The sequence below is a fragment of the Odontesthes bonariensis genome, chromosome 4 (assembly GCF_027942865.1).
Source record: "Odontesthes bonariensis isolate fOdoBon6 chromosome 4, fOdoBon6.hap1, whole genome shotgun sequence".
In the NCBI taxonomy this organism is placed as follows: domain Eukaryota; kingdom Metazoa; phylum Chordata; class Actinopteri; order Atheriniformes; family Atherinopsidae; genus Odontesthes; species Odontesthes bonariensis.
The window spans coordinates 33139578-33159445 of NC_134509.1; the positions used below are offsets into that span (position 1 = coordinate 33139578).

The following is a 19868-nucleotide window of genomic DNA, read 5'->3' on the forward strand; positions in this document are numbered from 1 at the left end:
ATCAGACCTGCAGGTGAAGGTGTTTCCCGCCACAGAGAAACAGTTGGTAACACTGATGTGCAGCACCAGTTGTCCTCTGACTGAAGATCCTGCAGCCTTCGTCTGGTACAAGAACAGAGAGTTCCTCTATGAGGACTGGTCTCCCTGGTACCAAGAGCTGGTCAGCAGTGAGGAAGCAGTCAGATACTCCTGTGCTATCAAAGGCTACGAGGATCTCAGAGCCCCTGAGGTCTCAGTGGGTGAGTGATGTTGCTAAACCTCCACATCAGCATCTGATATTTTGTGGAAAAACTCTTTTAACTAGAAGGGGAAAAATCTTGCTTTGTTCACTTTTTGTGCAGATTTTGTCTCTCCAAACTGCTACAGTGTGACGTATGAAAAAGGGAAAATGTGTTCTCATCAGCTAAAATCAGTGGATGAGCCATGCTCGGTCACATATCCTAGAGGTGATGTTTCCATATTTATATATATATATTCAAACACTCCTTTAAAAAAATGTACTATAGGGCTAATGAAAAAATATCATTATTGTCTCCCAACAGATGTGCGTGTTCAACTAACCTCTGAGAGATATCATGTTGCACTGAGCTGTGACACCAGCTGTCCTGTGACCGACCCAAATCCTGCCTTTTGGTGGTACTGGGACAGAAAGTTATTTTGTTGCTGCAACAGCCAGAACATTACATCTTTCAATATTAAAGCAAATATCTTCTCCTGTGCTTTAAAAAGCAATGAGGATCTGTACTCTGATGAAACATGTGAGTATGATCCAGGTAACTGATAACTGTAGTGCAGCGATTCACCCCATTAGTTTCTGGGTTCAAACACTAAGATGTGTGATCCTTATTCCAGGCAGAGACGCTTCATCCTGCAAGAAGGTGAATTATGTTCATAGGAGAATCTGCGCCCCGGAAGGTTCTTCCGTTGACATTTCCAGTGTGTACACATACTCAGCTGGAGGGGGCACGAAATTATGGTATAAAAAAATGCAAAATGTTGAAGAGAACGATGCTGACCTCCTAACAGTGGCTGAGGGCCGCGTGGAATACCATGACAAGAAAAACCTGCACACACTCAGACTTATTGACCTGCAGAAGAATGACTCAGGAGAATACATATTCTCTCTTAAGGAGAATTACAAGGAAAATGAACCGTCTCAGTCACCACACGTAATGCTGATTGTCACAGGTAATACTTTAGCTTGAATGACTAAGTGCTCATAATCTATGCAAAATTCTACTGCAGTTTCATGTTCTCTCTAAAGGTGGCTCCCCTTTGCAAATTATAGTTCTTTTTGTACAACTTGTGATAGTTATATAGTTATGACTTTTCCTAAAGGGACCCCATCATCAGAAAAAGTTATACTTTATTTTTGTTTATGTTTCCATGTGGGCTGTACACCACTAGGGTACAAAGATTGTCTTATGGGTCATTTTTGACCCGTGAATTATAAAAACATTTAAACACCAGAAAAAAGTTCACTGTTTTTTTCCCTTTCAATATAATTAATTCAGAAGTAATTACTTCACATTTATATAATAGCAATGATAAACCTTTATTATGTAAAAGAAAACTGAGAAAACAAGAAAACTGTTATTCCAACTGACAGTTGGTTTGTGGTAAAAAAAAAAAAAAAAGTGTAATCCTGAAAACTGGTGATTGTCTTTCTGTATTGTGTAACAAAAAATACATGATAAAAAATGTATTGAATTGAATTGAATAGATAAATAACAGGTGGTTTCATCATACAAAATAGATTTTGGATTTAAAATTCAATTAAAGGGGAACTGCGGTATTTTCAACATTAAGCCTCTTTTCTGAGTCGTCTGCAATGTTTTAGAACCCCCCTCACCGCTTTTTTGATGTTTACTGCTGTCTCCGGTATTTGCCTAATTTTGATTCTTCTCAACCTGCTTCAGAATGTCGTGTTTTATTTGACATTTTGTACTGGATGTTCGTTGATATTACTCCGCCACCGCTAAGAAAATAGTGCGAGCATGAACGAGCTGCCAAATAAAACACGACAGAAGCAACTTTTCGCAACGAAATTTGATATGGATTACCAGTGCACACCAGTAACCTCTCCGCTGAGTTGATTATTTTGAAAACGGACATTTATTGTGCTTTTACGGACCTTTCTGGACATGCGCATGACTTGCCATTCTGAAGCAGGTTGAGAAGAATCAAAATTAGGCAAATACCGGAGACAGCAGTAAACATCAAAAAAGCGGTGAGGGGGGTTCTAAAACATTGCAGACGACTCAGAAAAGAAGCTTAATGTTGAAAATACCGCAGTTCCCCTTTAGGTTGCTTTATTTTGGGGCTTTGGTAGGGCGGGTCATTTTTGACCCATAGGACAAGGGGAGTAAACAGAATGTTAAGACCGCACAAGGGATATATATATATATATGTATATGTATATATATATATATATCTATACCTTTATATTATAGGTGTATTTTATATATAGGTATATTGTATTTTATTGCTTTCACTGTTCTTTTATTGTTTATTTATTGTTTATTGTTCTATTTGTTTTTACTTATTCTTCTCTTTATTTATTACCTACTGTAAAGTACTTTGGATTGTTTGTAAAGGGCTATATAAATTAATTACATTTACATTTATGAAACATTACCTTTTTACCAGACTTTTGACGAGATGAAATAGCAGTAGCCATGTTTAAAACTAGCATGATATCTCACCCACAACCCATATGAGATATTATTCAGTTCTGCATCTTAATACTGTGGTGACTTAATGGCCTGTTTCATTGTTTTAGGTCTTAAAGTGACTATGAATCCCTCTTCAGAGGTGACACAGGGTCAGAAGGTCACACTGACCTGCGGTACCAGCTGTCCTCTGACAGAAAGCACAACCTACGTTTGGTATTTGAATGGCCAGCCGCTGAGTGGGCCTGTGAACCAAAACAAACATGTGCTTCTAGACCCTGTCGACTGTCAGCATGCAGGAAACTACTCCTGCGCTGTCAGAACTCCCGACTTTATAAGCTCCCCTGAGGAGGTTCTCACAGTCAAAGGTGAGCATGTGGAATAAACTTTGATCAAATAAACTTGCGGTAGAGACAATTTTCAAAAGTCATGCTAGGAAGCTTTCTCCAAGGACACGTCACATACAGTTAGTAAAAGAAAAATATTGAATCAGTGAAAGCAGAAAGCTCTGTCCTGTTTATTGTGCTCTGAGAAAGAAGGTCAACTTTTCTATGTAATGGTTTGACATTGATCTCTCCACAGCACGCGGAAAATCTGTGACAATAATGAATGGAGTAAAAGTGGCCGTTTTATTACTGATCCCTCCTGTTGTTTTTACACTGTACTTCATGATGAGGTAAAGAAAAACCAACTAAAATGTTCCTCTAATTCCCACACACATGTGTCTGTTTTATCTGGTAACTTTCATATTCTCATATATGCATAAAAATCCAGAAAGAAACAAGCTGCCTCTGCTTCTGTCAAATTACGTGAAAAAGAACAGGCGGAGCAGGTAAGTGCAAAAGCTCAATGTTAAATTGAAGTTTGTCCAAGTTTCCTCAAACGTGCGTTTTCTGTTGTGCTCAGGTGGAATGAGAGAACCACGCTCATGGCTGCTAATGTCCAACCACAAAGAGAGCAAAGACAGCAGCATGAAGACCCTGCGTAAGGCAAGATTTGGATTTAGGTCGAATCATGCGACTGCTGTTAAGACGACCAAACTTCAAAATTACAAAATGAAGCATATCTATGTTGTTTCCTGCCTTAGCGAGGTATATAATGTTCTTATCAGCAGCTGAGTCGCACGTCCGTTCTTGAATCTTCCTCAAGATCTATACTGCAAGTTGATATAAGACACAAATTGCTACATACTACTGCCAGTGTTAGAAAATGAGTACATTACAGTATAGCCCTCCTGTTTCCTTGCGGGTCCAAAGTGACCCACTACCATGTTTAGCTGTAGAAAAAATACCTTAAACTATCGTTTTCCAACTTGAAATTTTATGACTTTTCTTAAAGGGACCCCATCATTAGAAAAAGTCGTACTTTATTTTAATTTATGTTTCCATGTGCGCTGGACACCACTAGGGTACAGAGATTGTCTTATGAGTCATTTTTGACCCGTGAAGAAAAAGGTTCACTGTTTTTTTCCCTCTCAATATAATTAATTCAGAAGTAATTACTTCACATTTATATAATAGCAATAATAAACCTTTATTATGTAAAAGAAAACTGAGAAAACAAGAAAACTGTTGGTCCAACTGACAGTTGGTTTGTGGTTTAAAAAAAAAAAAAAAAAGTGCGTAATCCTGAAAACTGGTGATTGTCTTTTTGTATTGTGTAACAAAAAATACATGATAAAAAATATATTGAATTAAGTTGAATAGATAAATAACAGGTGGTTTCATCATGCAAAATAGATTTTGGATTTAAAATTCAATTAAGTTGCTTTATTTTGGGGCTTTGGTAGGGCGGGTCATTTTTGACCCATAGGACAAGGGGAGTAAACACAATGTTAAGACCGCACAAGGGATAGTAACAGGTTTCAATCTCCCTCTTGTTATAACTTTTCATCTTTAACTGCATATGATTATTGCTTGGTGTACTTGTTAGTTAAGTCTTGATCTTTTCTAATGTTAATAGATCATTAAATTACAGCTAGCCACCTTTAAAGTAACTGTTTTTATACATCTGTGACACCCTATTCTTCCAATCTTCTCTTTACATACTGATATGTATTATTGCATGCCATTTAAGATGACATTTGATGTGGATTTTCATTGCAAAAAATGCATTAAAATAACTGAATTTCTTTTTTCTTTCGAACTTTGTAAGAAAATATTTTCAATTTTCAATCGGCTCAAGTGCAAACTTCATAACTCCTAAGGCTACAGCACAACAAAATGATTTCGACATAAACTTGCAAAAATGGGGATTTATAGTGAGGGTGGTGTAAACTTTTTCTTAATCTGGTGAACAGGAAACCGTTACCGTATATACACATTATTTCTGATTGGAGTACAAATAACCCTCCGTCCATGTTCAAAATCAAGTGGAGGATAGATGAGTTGAAGGCTGAAACATGGCGGCAGCAGAACTTAACTTGTCTACAACGGATGCAAATTTTTGCTGGAGACTTTAGAGGAGGTATGTAATGCTGAACATTGTGACTAATTTTTTTTCCCTGATCAGTAAATTCAGAGATGAAAACTTTGAGCACCATCCTCAGGGTCCCGGACAGGGCAAAGACTAAACTGAGCTGTAAGCGGAGAGTAAAGCTTGGGGAAATAAAGTGTTTACTTAGAGTGTTTTGTTACAATTTGCACAGATTAGTAACCAGTCCCACTTTTTACACACCCAAAAAATGATTTCATTCTGATTAAATCTTTTGTAGGCTACCTTGTTGGCACCCAACTTTTCGGATGCCTTTGCTCTTGCCAATAAAACAATCGATCATCACAAATAAATCATGACGACAATACAGATCAAACATCAAGTTAAAGGTGGGGTAGGGGATCTTTTTCTGGAACATTTTTTTTACATATAGCTTGAAATACTCTTCACACCCCCATTGCAACCAATTAATTAAAAGTTTTGACACAAAAATGAAAAGTTTTAGTGGCCTCTAGAACGTACAATCTAGGAAAAACACTATCCAATCATACTGAACGGACCGTTAACGATGATTGGATTCTGATGCCGTCTATCAAACTGCAATCTGCTCCTCCCTCCCCCTCCTTCCCCCTGTGCGTGTACCCTGCTCCGTGAACGAATTACGCGTCCAGAAGCTTGGCAGGAAGCTAAACTAGAGCCAGCTTGGCTAGCACCTAGCATTATTAAACGTATAGTTAGCATAAACTAAATACTAAATACTAAATACGGCAACGATCGATGCTTGCTGTCAGAACAGCGCTCGTGCACCTTCGTGCTTGTGCGCGTTCATGTACTCTAGAGGCGTGCCTTCGGGGGGAAAGTGAAGAAAAGGGTTGGGACTTCTGACCTGTGTATTTTCAAAATGCAGCTTCGCTGGACTCAAAATCCAGGATCTCCTACCCTACCTTTAACTGGAAAATTCAAATCATTAAAGCAAGGAGAATAAACTGAGACATGTGAAACTTTTTCAAAGTGTTACAGGCGCTTGTTTTGGAAACAGCAAATGAGGACTCAGTGGAAACAGTTTCCTCATGTAAAGTGATCTGAGCACAGGCTCAAAACTCAAAATTTCCTGCTGCATAAATGTATGTGTGCACAAATAATTCAAAAATCTTAATAAGAGCATATTTCAAGAGGAGTTGGTTCATTATGTGCAATGCCAAGTGTTGAGTCGCTTTTTGACCGTGCTGGACAGCACCTTTAAAAAAAAAAAAACAACATTTTTTTATCAGTATTCATGATTGGAGCAAAGAGAAAGAGGGCCCAAAAGCAGGACTTACAGCAGAATAAACAGACTCTATTGGTATAATAAACAAAAAGATCAATTCAAAACCAAAACACCAAAAGTAATTATGTCTTTCATTTATTGAAATCGTACTTACAAAACTTAAAGGGGCACATATTATGAAACATATTATCTGATATTCAGTTAGCTGTGCAGATTTGCAGAAATTCTTACCCCACTTCAAACTTATCCAGCTTCCTCTCTCTGTATCTCAGCAGAGCAGACTGTGCTGCATCCACTGTTTCTTGAAAGCAGAACATTTTTAATTTGATTTGCTAATAACATCCATTATGATCATTACTTAGATAATTCACTTAATTTGAATAAATCAGCTAATAATGTTCTACAAGTATTCTTTTTCTTTATACCACTACAAGAAAATGTGACTTTTAATTGGTATTCTTTACAGTCACTAGATATTTTTGAGGGCTGTTGATGGTATCTTGGTGGCCTCTTCTCTATAACAATAAATTCAAGTGTATGGTTGTAGATTTGCTGGTTTCACATGCGGTGAACTGTAGAGGAGGCCAAAGAGAGAAGAAAAAATGGCCAAAATCTCTGGCGTTACTTTAAAGTTACTCTTAACTCATTGTCACCCCACGCTATAATATGAGCTGTTTAAATCGAAATGTAAAATACTTATATTGTATTGTATTGTATTGTATTGTATTATATTATATTATATTATATGGGTGATGTGGGTGAGATATGGAACGAGGCCTAGTTGGTCACGTGGGTTTTTTGGGTGAGTCAGAGGAGCGCATCCTGCACAACACCCGGTCAGTTCGTCGTAGCTTTGCAAGACGGGGACTTCGCCACCCAGAGCTGACCGCTTACGTCGATAGTATTGTCTGATTGCTGCACGACGATATAATGGACAGCAGAGGCTACGGTTCTGGTGAATATACGTTTTTCTTATATTATATATTTTATCCGGTTGTTTTTTATCACCGATGAATATAGCCGCATTGTTAGCTCTAAGCTAAGCTAATATTCTGTTTTAGCTAGCCAGCTACAACGATCAGTCTAGCCGACTGCAGCTTGAAAAAAGGAACTAGCTAATGTCTATTTTCTTGGAAAACTAGGTAACAATCAGGCAAGTTTCATTGAGAGACAAGAAGAACAGTCGTTAGCGGTATTCAAGGCCTATAGCTAGGCCATCGCTTCGCCATCATGGTGCTATGTTGCTAATACGCTAACGTGTCTCGGACCTTTTGTTAGGCTGTGTTAAAACGTGTTAATGGTCTGCTAAATTTTGATGCCTCATGCTTTTAAGTTAAGGTAGCATTTTATATAGCCAACGTTTAAAAGCCGGTTGGTGAAATGGCCGCCTCGCTCTGAATGCGTTGGTAACTTTACATTAACATTTCTACGTTCAGAATCAGGTTTCAATGTTCAAGTTGCACCAGCCTGATGTGCGCACACACACACCTAAAGAGAAACACGACGAAACTCAGCTGGCCCATTTTGTCTTTTGGTGCATATTCCAATTCATTGTTAAATTGCATGTGGAGATTATTTAAGATTGTGGATTTGGTCTACGCGTTACCAAATACTGTGGGTGGGTTTTATTGTGTAGTATCGGTCACTTTTAGCTTTCATTTTCCTCATACCAACCTCCTCTCTCACTCTGCCTGTGCAGGTTACTCCAGTTGGGGAGGTGGAGGCTCAGGCAGCAGAGGTGAGAAAATGTGTTACTATCAGAGCCTAGTAACGGTGACAAAATCCCATGTCAAAAAGCTATGTATTATGTTATTATTCATACTATTTGTATTTTTTTATATATTTTTTAATATATTTTTATTGTATAGATTTGTTTAAAAATAATATTTTGTTTTCTATATTATCTTGTATATTTTGTCTGTATCTATAATTAATCCATATAATTAGGTTTGACAGACATCAATGAGGAGGTATTGCTGACTTTGATCAACTCGAATGAAAAATGTTAAAGTGTTCCAATTATATAGATTTGAGGAAGAAATACAGGCAAGTTGTTTGACACACGGTGACGTTTTTGGGTCAAAGACTGGGTCCGCTCCTTTTCTATTATTGGTGTCCAAGCCGACTATAAGTTATGACAAAGGAGGAGAACGTCACTTAAATGGTGGAAAATGCGTTTGTCATAAATGATCGACAAGACAAAGGCTACATTTACACTGTCAGTTAAATGTTACCCAATTCCGATTTTTTGCTCTCATGTGACACAGATCTGATATGTTTTTTGACCATGTAAATGGGACAAGGACGCATGCATTCGGATATTTTGAGATCGGATACAGGCCTCCTTCATATGTGGAAATTTATCAGATACGAATCGGATATGTGACAATGCAACCGTCGTGTAAACAGGCAGATCGGATATTCTTACACATTGCTTTCCACACGTCATTAAATATCCGTCGGAGGACGGTCTGTAGCTCATCAGCTCGTGGAAGCTGTATGTACCGATGCCACAGCTCGTCTCGCACGACTTGGCAGAAGTTGTTTACAATCAGGCACACTGATGCGTTGCTAATGCGAAATAGGTGAGCTAATGTGCGATAGCCTGCACCTGTTGCGAGCCACCAAAGAGCGACACGACACGCATTTTCAGTGGAATCGCCCAACGAAATGTGGTGTCTTGGTAGGAGAAGAATGGGGACAAACAAGCATATCAAAAGTTTGTCGGCTCATTCTAAAATTGCTGACCCATTGCTCTTCATCAAAGCCCGCCACAACATTCTCCCACCAGTCCTGGGATCGGTCTCGCACCCAGACACTCCTCTGAACAGCTGAGGAGGCAATAATTGCAGCGTGTGCACAGGATGCAATAATGGCCCTTTTCCTCCTTCTCTGCCTTAAAATCCTGCCAATGTTGGGCGAACTTCTCATGTACCGCAACACTAGCATCACACCTATTTCAACGTCGTCCATTTGCCTCAGCAGTAGAGTTTGGTAAACACTTAAGTAGGCATGCGCAATGTTTCAGGTGATAGGCAAGTGTAATCGCGTGAATCAGATATGAGTCACATTATTAAGGTACGTGTAACCACACGTTAAAAAAAAATCGGATTTAGGCAAAAAATCAGATCTTGGCATCAAGACTTGCAGTGTAAATGAAGCCAAATTAGCTGACATCAGTCCTCACGAGACTACCTTGATTCTTGGCATCCTAACAACTCTGTTGCTTTGTGTATAAAGCCCGCTCGAGGCGCTGGATCTGGGTGTATCATCCAGCAGATGCGGTGGCTGACACAGCGTTTGCATGGTGAGGAGATTAGCCTGCACAGCACGCCGCTGTGCTTCAGTAGGGAGACGAGCGTAACTAATGTTTGCCAAACAATAATGAGTCATTTCACCTTTGACGCTCACTGAAAGTCATAAAGTCGTGTTTTCACTTAGTAAAGGCTTTACTTAAGTCGGGGGTTAGTAATACAATCACAGTTAATAAAAACGTTTGTTGCACACGTATTTAGGTGTTTTTTGGGAATAACTTGAATACAGTTTTCTCTTTAAAAAAAATTTTTTTTTTCATTCCTAAGCAATTAAGTGTGCCCAATGAATGCTTCGCATAGCAGCACGGTGGAATGTAGACTGCAGACGGATTCGTTTATATTCCTGCCTCCAAATGGATTTCTTTTTCTTTTCTTAAGTGGTGTGTAAATGAGTGCAGATGCAAGCAAAATACCCAGTTAGTTTGCTTTTTTTAAATGCTCTGCATCATGGGTCAAATTTTGATGATGCGTTTAATGTCCATTTCTGTGTTATGGTACATCATTGAACTGATTTATGGCTGCAAGCCTTCAACGTATCAGGAATGGACATAATAGAAGAAGCTGTGACTGTCTTTTTTTTTTTTTGTTGTTCTTCTTCTTTTAAAGGTTCCGGTGGCTTTGATCTGTATGGGGGAGGTTTTAAGGACTCGATGTCTGGGTTTGGAGGCTATGGCGGAGGTGGAGGAGGAGGAGGAGGTGGCAGTGGCAGCGGTAGCGGCAGCGGCCATATGAAGCGAGGGCTCTCAGGAGGCTCTCTGCTCTCGTCATCCACAGGCACACATGCAGATGCGGTCATTGCCAAGATTAACCAGCGCCTGGACATGCTCACTCAAATGGAAGGGGGGTTTAAGGGGCCTCGGAGTGACAGGTAATGTTATTATTATTAAGAATAATGATGTATCTTTTTTTTTTTTTTTTTTTTTTTTCTTTTTTTTTTTCTTTTTTTTTTTTTTGTCCCTGCTCCATATTCATCAGTCACATACTACTGCGGCACATCTATGTCAATGACAACATCACATTTCCCAGTAGGGCTCTTCATATTTTAAAGCTATAAAGCATTACATACATCATAATGTCGCATTTGGTTAATTTAGAGCAGGAACATCGTCTCTAAATGTTGTCTCGCGTCTGAAACATTTCCAAACAGTTAGATTTTGCTTGCTTTAGATTAGACTGGACAGGATCTGCGTGTGTCTAGGACCTCTTAATGCCAATTTAAAAGTCAAAAAGCTGTTGTCCTAGATTTGCTTCCAACTTTGGCTCTGTAGTGTAAAGGTTATTTTTTAAAAAGAAAAACAAAGACCATGCCAATGTTGACTGGGACCCACGGAGTTGATATTGTTGGTTGGAGTTTTAGCTTGCAGAAGCATTGATTTACACTGTGCGCCCAGCCTTTGTGAAAATGTGCATGCTTCAGTTCCTTTATGGGGAAAAAACGTGAGCCACTCACAGGCTGCAATTGAGTGCCTTGACATTGAGAAAACTGTTTGCTCACCATTTGCTTTGATGCAGTTTATCTGACGAGAGGGAAAAAATGTCATTCCCCAAAAACCTTAGATGCTGCAGATGGGCATGGTCTTCTTTTTGGAGGTGCAATTATTGAACCAAATTTTCCTTTGCAACAGAAAGACGAAACTTGGCACGTAAATTTGAGGTCATCTTTTAAGTAGCTCTCCTCAAACATTGCTTCTGTCTTGACGTGTTTGTGTTTACACCTTTTGTTTCTCTCATCCTCCATGTGACCTAACCTGTGTTCTGGCTTTAGGTTACGCAAGAGAGATGAGTTTTACAGGTGCTGGCCTGGTATTGCTCTATGAAGCTGAAACATTTATTGAAGGTTGCTTGTTTTTATGTACAGAAACATATACTCAATGCTTGATGAAATGCCTAGCTTACAAATCCTGCCCTTTCTTTGGTGTGTTCAGTATTATCGAGTCACATCCCAGGATATTTGACCTCCTTGCACCTGTCTCAAGGCATCAATGTTTCGCTGGGCCATGTTCATGTCTGTTCAAGGTTTCCCAGCCTATCTTTTGATAAAAATGGAGATTTAAAGAAATTGCATTTCATTACCTTCAAAAAGTCTGTAAAGATTAAGCAAATAATTATGATAAAAGACCACAAGGAGAGTGTAAGCTTGTATGGATCAACGTTTTGAGCTAATTTGGTGATTTCAATGAATCTGGGAGTGACATGGAAACTTGAGAAAGCGAGACGATGGAGGAGAAGGAATAGCAGGTGGAGAAATCCAGGCCTGGCTTCCCTCCCTGCCTCCCTTGCTCTCTGCTCTTCTCTATCAACCCTCTCCCTCCCTCCTGCAGGTTTGACCAGTACGAGTCATTCGACTCGCGCACCTCCGGTCTCTCCTCCTCCCGAGATCTCTACAGATCTAGCAGCAGTAGCTATGGTTTTGGGGATGGCCGTGGGGACAGCATGCTGTTGAGTCAGCGAGGAGGCTCGGGCTTCGGAGGGGGAATGGGGCTAGGGGGAGGAGGAGGCTTTGACAGCCCCTCCTCTTCCTATGGAGTCGCAAAAATGCGACCGAGTATGAGGGAGCCCTTCACCGGTGCCCAGGGAGGAGGTTCTGGAGGTGGAGGATGGGCTGGAGCAGGCCGACGTTCCCCCAGAAGGGGTGGAAGTACTGGGGGTCGAGGAGCTGGAGGAGGCTTTGGAAGCCGCAGGTCTGACCCCACTCCATTGGGTGGAGGTTTGCGGGGAAGTGGTAGCGGGGGCCAGTCCCACCGTGGCCACTCTCCAGGAGGTGGTAGAGGAAAGCTCCCATCCCTCCTGTCCAACCGCATGTACCCTGAGAGCGGGGGTTTCCAGGGTTCTACTCCAGGGCCTCACGACTTTCCTGGGAGGCATTTTGGAGGGGGCCCACGGGCTGGCCGCCAGCGAGGCCGCAAGAGACCCCTCAACAAAGTAAGTACCTCCAGGCAAATAAAACCTCAGACCCTGGGCAAAAGTTAAGCCCTTTCTGATTCCCTCCTTTTTCTACCCATAACCAACTGGCAAGTCAGCTTAAAGTGCTAGTATGTGCTATTTGCCATGTTAAGCAATGTGCCACATAAAAAAGATGAAGACACACATTTGACATGTCACTTGTTCTAACTCCATCAGGCCATTGATTTAACATTGGCTGAAATGTCCCATTGAAGTGCTCTTTTTCTGCTGTAGAAATAAGTGTCTGCATTTTTTTTTCCTTGTAGCTACAGGGTTTTATTTTGGCTTTTTCATTTATTTACTTTCTTTCATAGTCGTGGGTATATATTAAGACAAGTTTCACACTATTCATATTAAACTACTCCGAAGAAAAAAATCTGCTACTAAACCTGCACTGCAAGCCTTTTGTCTAAACGAACATCCGCTATATTCAAGCCAGATGAGTTCATATGATATTGATTAAGCCCACGAGCGCCGTGTTAATCTTTGCGCGATAGCCTTTAAATCGGATGTGAATGGTCACATTTCCACGTTGGAGCACTGGTAGCTATGCATTTTGTGTCATCCAGCAAGGATTAGATTGTCCGAACTGAAGAAGGAAGCATACATGCTGTAACCAGAAAGGATGTCGGCACCTCAGAGATGCATCTAAGAATCTTGTTTGTCCTGATAGTGCAAAAAGAAACTCGGTGTTCAGAGGAAGTGGCAGAGGCGGAACACCATAAGCATATAAAAAGCTCTGCACTGCAGGTTTAGCTCTCGAGTTCACATATAAATATATCGATTTATTTCTGGTTGTCATGTCTGCATTTGATTTATTTTTAGATCAGGTGTTTGTGAGTGCAAATTGATTTGGTTTTTCTTTTCTTTTTCTTATAATTTACTACAGCAGGTGAAGCCGCAGCGAGAAGTTCAGAAGAAGAGAAAGCAGACTCTGACAGCAGCTGATGAGCCAGAGTCCAAGATAAACAGGACAGAGTGTGAAGGGTCAGAGGCTACAAAAGGTACTTTGCAACATCAGGGCTGTATATTAGGAGAAGATAACATTATTGATTTCATTATCATCATAAATCATTATCTGATTTCCTATGCTCTGATGTAACAGAAGAACCAGAGAAAAATGGCGCTGACAGTAAAGCAGAGACCGGCGCTGAGGTGAGTTGATGTCCTTTTTGTGATCAGCAAAAAATGACTGAATTCAAGCGTACAATCTCGGACAATTGTTCATTTACCCCGTTAAAAGCCCCAGACTCAGCAGAGCAATGTATCCCTCTAAGGCCCAAGTATGAAGCGAGTCCTTTATCATCTTACATGGTGTAATTTGGTCAAATCTATGTAAGATCTGTAAGATGTTTTACTGGATCAAACTAGGCGAATGGTGAATGGAAAATAATTCATTTAAATTCTAACATTTGTTTATGAATTTTCTTTTTTCGTATCCAGGATACAAAACCCACTGAAGATGGAGATCAAGGTAAGCTTGTTCACACTATACTTAGCGGAGTCTGCGGAGTTTAAAATTGGGTGTGCCTAATTTTGCTCTTGTGCTGCTGATCAGCTTCACCCAAACAGGATGAGAAGAAAAAGCCTCAGGGCAAACAGACCCCTGTCCAGGGTCAAGAGAAGCACCCGAAAATGAGAAAGAGGAGAGGCTTCCTGGAAAGGTGAGAGGACAGACAATTGTCTTTTTCTCCCTTCTCTGTACACTGCTGTGTAAGGTTTATAAACCTTTTCTTTTCTGATAGAAAATGGCTCTTAAACTGTGCTTTTGTCTGATTTTTATTAGTCACAAGACAGATTTTTGGAGTAATTTTGGCACATCCTGCAAAAAAAAGAGTAATTTTGGTGTCATTAGTTCTTATTTAACAGAGATGAGTCTCACTTTATTGTGGCATTTCTGTTTTTTCTTTTTCCCCCCAGGGTGATGTTTGCATGTTCTGTGTGCAAATTCCGTTCATTTTACAAGGAGGAAATGGAAACTCACCTTGAAAGTCGCTTCCACAAGGACCACTTTAAGTTCCTTTCCAGCCAGTTGTCCAAACCCACCACAGACTTCTTACAGGTCACTGAGCATTGTCATGAATTTGCATTCACACAAGTGCACGTGTTTTAAATGGAGTGATATTATATTGTCTCCCTGCAGGAGCAGAACATTGAACAAATTGCCTTTTTTTTTATATTTATCATAACATTTTCAGTCCCATTTATAGAAATGTACTCATTTTAATGCACAAAATTAAGAGCTTTGATTTGGGGGGGGAAAAACAAAAAAGGATGCATATATCTGAATAACATTTCTTTTTAATTCTAAGGGATGTATCTTATTTATTTGTGTGTATTTCCATATTTTGCACATTCACCCATCAGTTTCAATGTGAAATAACCTTCTTTTCAGAGGTAGTTTGGGTGGGTTATTGTCACATTTCACCGTGTTTATGGACGTTGTTTCCAACTATTTCAAGATTTATGAGCCTTTGCTGTATCTAACCAAAGGGTCCACAGTCCTCTGTAATGAAAATCTTTTCTTAAGGAGTTTTAGCCATTTCTACATACTTTAGGGGGTAGTGTACTCGCTGACAGTTACAGGAGTTGTAAACTAATAAAAACTTTGCTTTTGCAGGAGTACTTGAAAAACAAGTTCAAGAAGACCGATGAGAGGGTCAGCCAGTTGGAAAACCACAGCGCCGCCATCTGCCAGATGTACAGAGAGCAGGATCTCACCAAGGGTAAGCATCGGCAGCTCTGTGTGTACTCATGCCCCCAAAACCAGATGTGAAGCGCCTGCTCACTGTAAAGATTTCCCATCCGTTCTGTAGATCTTGGGATGGAGCATTTCATGAGGAAGGTGGAGGCGGCCCACTGTGCAGCATGTGACCTTTTCATTCCCATGCAGCCCCACTTGATTCAGAAGCACATCAAGTCTCCTGACCACAACTACAACCGGAAGGTATGGCGGGTCATCCCCAGTGTGTTTTTTAAAATGTACTTTTAGTTCTGCTCCTAAAAATGGGTTGAAAAAAACGAGGCTGGGAAAGCATCACAGAAATTAACTGTATTCGTGCCAAATATTCACTTTCAGCTGCGCTTTGTTACATGAACGATGGCCAATTCCCTCAAACTTTAGAATAAATGCAGCCAAACATTTGTTAGGAGCATTATTGTATTGGAGCATGTGAACAGATTGGTATTTGTATTGAACTTTTTCACCAGCTGCTGCTCTGAGAGCGACGATATTGGTTAATTTTAAAACTTGTACGAGAGGGTTTAATATCGTGTCCAAAGACCTCTAACTGGTCCAGTAAAAAAGACTGCTCCTATATTACGTTTTTTTTTTGTTTTTTTTCCTCGAGATGTTTTGTCTTTGGTTTATGTTAGACCTTAAACTGTCAACTTCTTTTCTTTCTTTTACCAAGGGCATGATGGAACAGTCCAAGCGGGGAAGTCTGTCAGTTGCCCGAAGCATCCTTAATCACAAGCTCATTGGCAAGAAGCTGGAGAGCTACCTCAAGGTATTGTAATAATAATGATTATAATAACAGTGATACAATTTGTTTGAAAGCGCCTTTCAGGACACACTGTACAATAATAACACAAAGCGTTATTAAAAACAGACATGTAGCCTGGCAACATCTGCTAACGGTGAGAATCTGAGATCAGATTGAAACCATGTTTAAATTATTGGAATAATACCATAGCAGCTTTTTTTTTTTTTTTTTTTTTTACTTAGAGAAGATTAGTTTTTGCTCCGGACTAAAGGCCTCAGTATGCTTCTCCGTAGTCACGGAGAGGCTCTCCGTCCTTTCAAAGTTCTCCGTCGGGCTGTCTGATACGAAAGGCAGTTCATTTCCCGATCAGTAGGCGTCGCTACGTTAGACGACCCAATCTCGCGACGTCTATCGTGAAAGTCGTTGATTGATTGTTTAACTTCCGACTCCGTTCCACTCCTCACAGTGAACGATGGCGACCGAGAGAGAAAGACTGTTGTTGGAGTTTGAGCTTATTGATTTTGAAATGCAAATAATTTTGACCAAATGTTGATCGGCACACAGTAAACTCTTTGAAAATTGGCGGTGTTGTTTTTCTGAGAGCTAGGAACTAAACCGGAAAAGTGATTCCGGAAATGATGTTGTTAGCCGACCAATCACAACCCTTGCGGTCTCCGCGAGTCTCCGTCTCCTCGAAGAATAGATAGAAATGTTGGCCGACGCACGCAAGGGACGGAGAGCGTCTCCGGGAGGCTCTCTGTTGATGGAGAGAGCTCTCCATAGGCGACCATAAATCAGCCTTGAAATTCCTCTCTGACAGCAGAACTTGGATAACAGTGGTTATCAAGTGTTGCTCGTTGTGTAAATACTTGATCTTTGGACTAGAATTAAATCTGGTGGAGTATTGACGAAAGCTGTGGAACTGATTAGATTTTCAGTTGCACCCTAACCTTGATTGAACAGTGAGGTTTTGACCTAAAATTTCAAACTTCTAAAACTGTATGCATGTAAATCTTTTTTTTTGTAGGGTGAAAACCCATTCATCGGTAACCACGACGACCAGGATCCAGAGGACTCCATGGCAATGGATGTGTCTGAGTTGGAGTTACCCAGTGAGACGGCAGAAGGCCAGACAGAGGTGACAGCTGCCAAAGATGAGGCTGCGCCTGATGGAGAGACTGAAAAAGAGGTGGCTGAGGAGGAAACGGTGGAGACGACAACGGCAACAACAGCAGTGGTGGAGGAAAAGATGGAGGAGCAGCAGCAGGAGGAGGAGCAACAGCAGCAGGAGCAACAGCAGCAGGAGGAAAACCAAGAAGAAGAGGAAGGCTTTGAAGTTGGAGAGGAGGAAGAAGAAGATGAGGGATATGTTGTGCATGATGAGCTTGGCGAAGAGGGATTACAGGGTGACCAGGAAGCCCAATTCCACGAGGACGAGGGAGTTGACAACTTGTTGGAAGCTGGGGATCACTAATGACTCTTTTTCTCTGTGTAACATCTTGACCTGAATATTTCTCTGGATCAGCTGGTGACTCCCATCCTCCTGTCCATTTAGTCCAATCCGATTGCTAATAGTATTAAGAAGTATGCTTCTATTGTTTTTTTCCACTGTCGGAGTCCAAGCTCATGTTTCTTCATGTTTTTTGCTAAAGGAATAGTTTCACATTTTGGATACCATTATTCACTTTCTTGCTGAGATTAAGATAATTTTGAAGTTACACAAAGTAACGCTTGTCTTATGCATGATGGCTTTGCCTGTCCCTTTAGAGATGTTGATAGACTTCTTCTTAGGACTTGGAATAGCTGGGTGAGTGGTCTCGCCTCTTCCGGTCTTTATTCTGAAAGGATCACCGTCCTCAGTCTACATTTTCAATGAGAGACAGGGTTTGGGTTGATCTTTTCATTTAAAACTTGGGAAGAAGGCAGCTCTGTGTGTTGCTGAAAATGTCTTTTTTTTTTTTTTTTTTGTGCCTTTTTGTGAAATGTTTCAGTTGTTTAGAATTGGTTAAGAGATTATAAGTATTGTAATGTTGAGACAAACTGGGTTCACTCAAGGACATTGCGTTTATAGTTTATTGACTGCTGATTGAATGGATGATTTTCCAATCAAAGTGATCTTTTTAATCTTGTAGTTAAGGTGACTGTGGAAAAGTGTTGAATATTCAGATCATCACTCAGAATGATCATCAGTCATGTAACAATTTTGTTTTACTGAGAAATAAACTTGTTAAATCAGTCACTTTTGTTTTTGTCATCTTGCAGTTGACTTTAAGGTACAGCAGTTGCAGACGGGCTAGATTTTTGTTTGGTTAGTTTAACGTCGAACAGCAAAAGTTTTGTTGCAACCCAGAATAAAGAGTGTTTTTCACTGCCTTTGAGAGCTGGTATTTTTATTTAGATCTGTTCTACGTCTATGTTTTTGGGGTATTTTTTTTCTTGTCTAATACAAACTGTTGGTGTCTTAACGTGGACTCAACCAACCTTTGCTTTGACAGCTGTTAAGGATTAAACACTACCCCCTGCCACCAGGTGGAGTACTAATTCCTTCTAACACAAACACTTAAAACGTGTTTTCTGTATTTCTTAAAACGCCATCTTCTCAGTTTATTGATGCGTGTGTGTTGTAAAAAAAATAAAACAGTTTATCATTTATAATTTGATGTCTTCACTTTGTTTCACTTGATAAATATGTTTAACTAAAACGTTCCTGTTCAGCCGGTTGAATGAAAATGTGAGCAATAACCGACGCATCCAACTGCGTTACTTCAACAACAGTGAAGGCTGCAATATGTCATTGTGAATGCATTTATTAAAAGTATACTGCCAAATTATTTCTCTTTCTCTCCTTCTTACCGGCGATCATATGTGTATATATATACCAGTGTATACATCTACGTTTTAAACAGCCGATGTACTGCGTTGACGCTTTTCTCACCTTTTAGCGGGGAACGTCCACAACTCTTGCATATTTACTCCATATTTTTATCTCAATTTTATGTATTTAATCAGTTTGAGTTTCTGATATCAACCTGTTTATTGGCTGAAATTATTACAAGGGATTGCATGATGTTACCCGGGAGAGGGGGAGGAGTTAGAATTGACATTTCGGCTTACACACGTTCGGCCTGCCCCCGTTACGTCTGACGTCATTGACGTAGAACGGGACTGTTTGTTCTGGATTTGGGGCGAGGAAGGTCTACGGGCACTGACAACCGACTGAAGAAGGTAAAAATGACACCTAACACCTCTGTGTACATGGCGTTAGCATGTCAAACGAAAGTAGACAGCCCCGGGGATCCGCTAAGTGGTTTACAACAGTCATTGGTGCCGTATTTCCCGCGCTGTCAGTGAGCGCTTCGGCAAGCGGAGCATGAGCTGTCTTCTCAGGCCTTGCACCGGTACGGGCACAAGGGATATATGTTTTTTTTGCTTATAATTGTGCGCTATTTGCCGTTCTTATGCATATTCTGTGTTGTATCTCCCTTCTCTTAATACTTCTGTCAACGTCGTTTCTGTGGCAGTGGACACTCGGTGCTGTCAGTGTGCACGTTAGCTGCAGGTCGGTATCATGCTAGGCTGTTAGCTGCTAGGCTGTTTGTTTGTAGCCCCGTAGGCCGTATTCGTGACATAAGTTACGTCTTCGCAGTAGCGTAGATTACGCGCGATGGCGCAGAAACTCTTGTGAAGCGCAACGTACGTCATTTCGAGAATATCAACCCGGTGGAAGTTGTACCCTGAAACGGCGTTTACGTGC

The 19868-nt window shown here is 40.5% G+C and overlaps 2 protein-coding genes across 2 annotated transcripts; both read left to right on the forward strand.

Moving 5' to 3' along the window:
* Positions 1-55: 55 nt before the first annotated feature.
* On the forward strand, positions 56-4753 carry LOC142379155 (uncharacterized). Its single transcript, XM_075464289.1, has 8 exons — positions 56-239; positions 342-446; positions 543-758; positions 853-1188; positions 2783-3040; positions 3255-3348; positions 3447-3504; positions 3579-4753. Exons 1-8 carry the CDS (start codon positions 56-58, stop codon positions 3585-3587), a joined length of 1260 nt encoding a protein of 419 aa, XP_075320404.1. The 3' UTR covers positions 3588-4753.
* A 2425-nt stretch (positions 4754-7178) lies between these two features.
* On the forward strand, positions 7179-18942 carry akap8l (A kinase (PRKA) anchor protein 8-like). The gene is made up of 13 exons (XM_075464020.1): positions 7179-7327; positions 8072-8110; positions 10293-10554; positions 12008-12608; positions 13519-13633; positions 13735-13784; positions 14073-14103; positions 14188-14293; positions 14550-14691; positions 15250-15355; positions 15446-15576; positions 16043-16138; positions 17142-18942. The coding sequence occupies exons 1-13, from the start codon at positions 7303-7305 to the stop codon at positions 17586-17588; spliced, it is 2151 nt and encodes a 716-aa protein (XP_075320135.1). The 5' UTR covers positions 7179-7302; the 3' UTR covers positions 17589-18942.
* Positions 18943-19868: the final 926 nt, after the last annotated feature.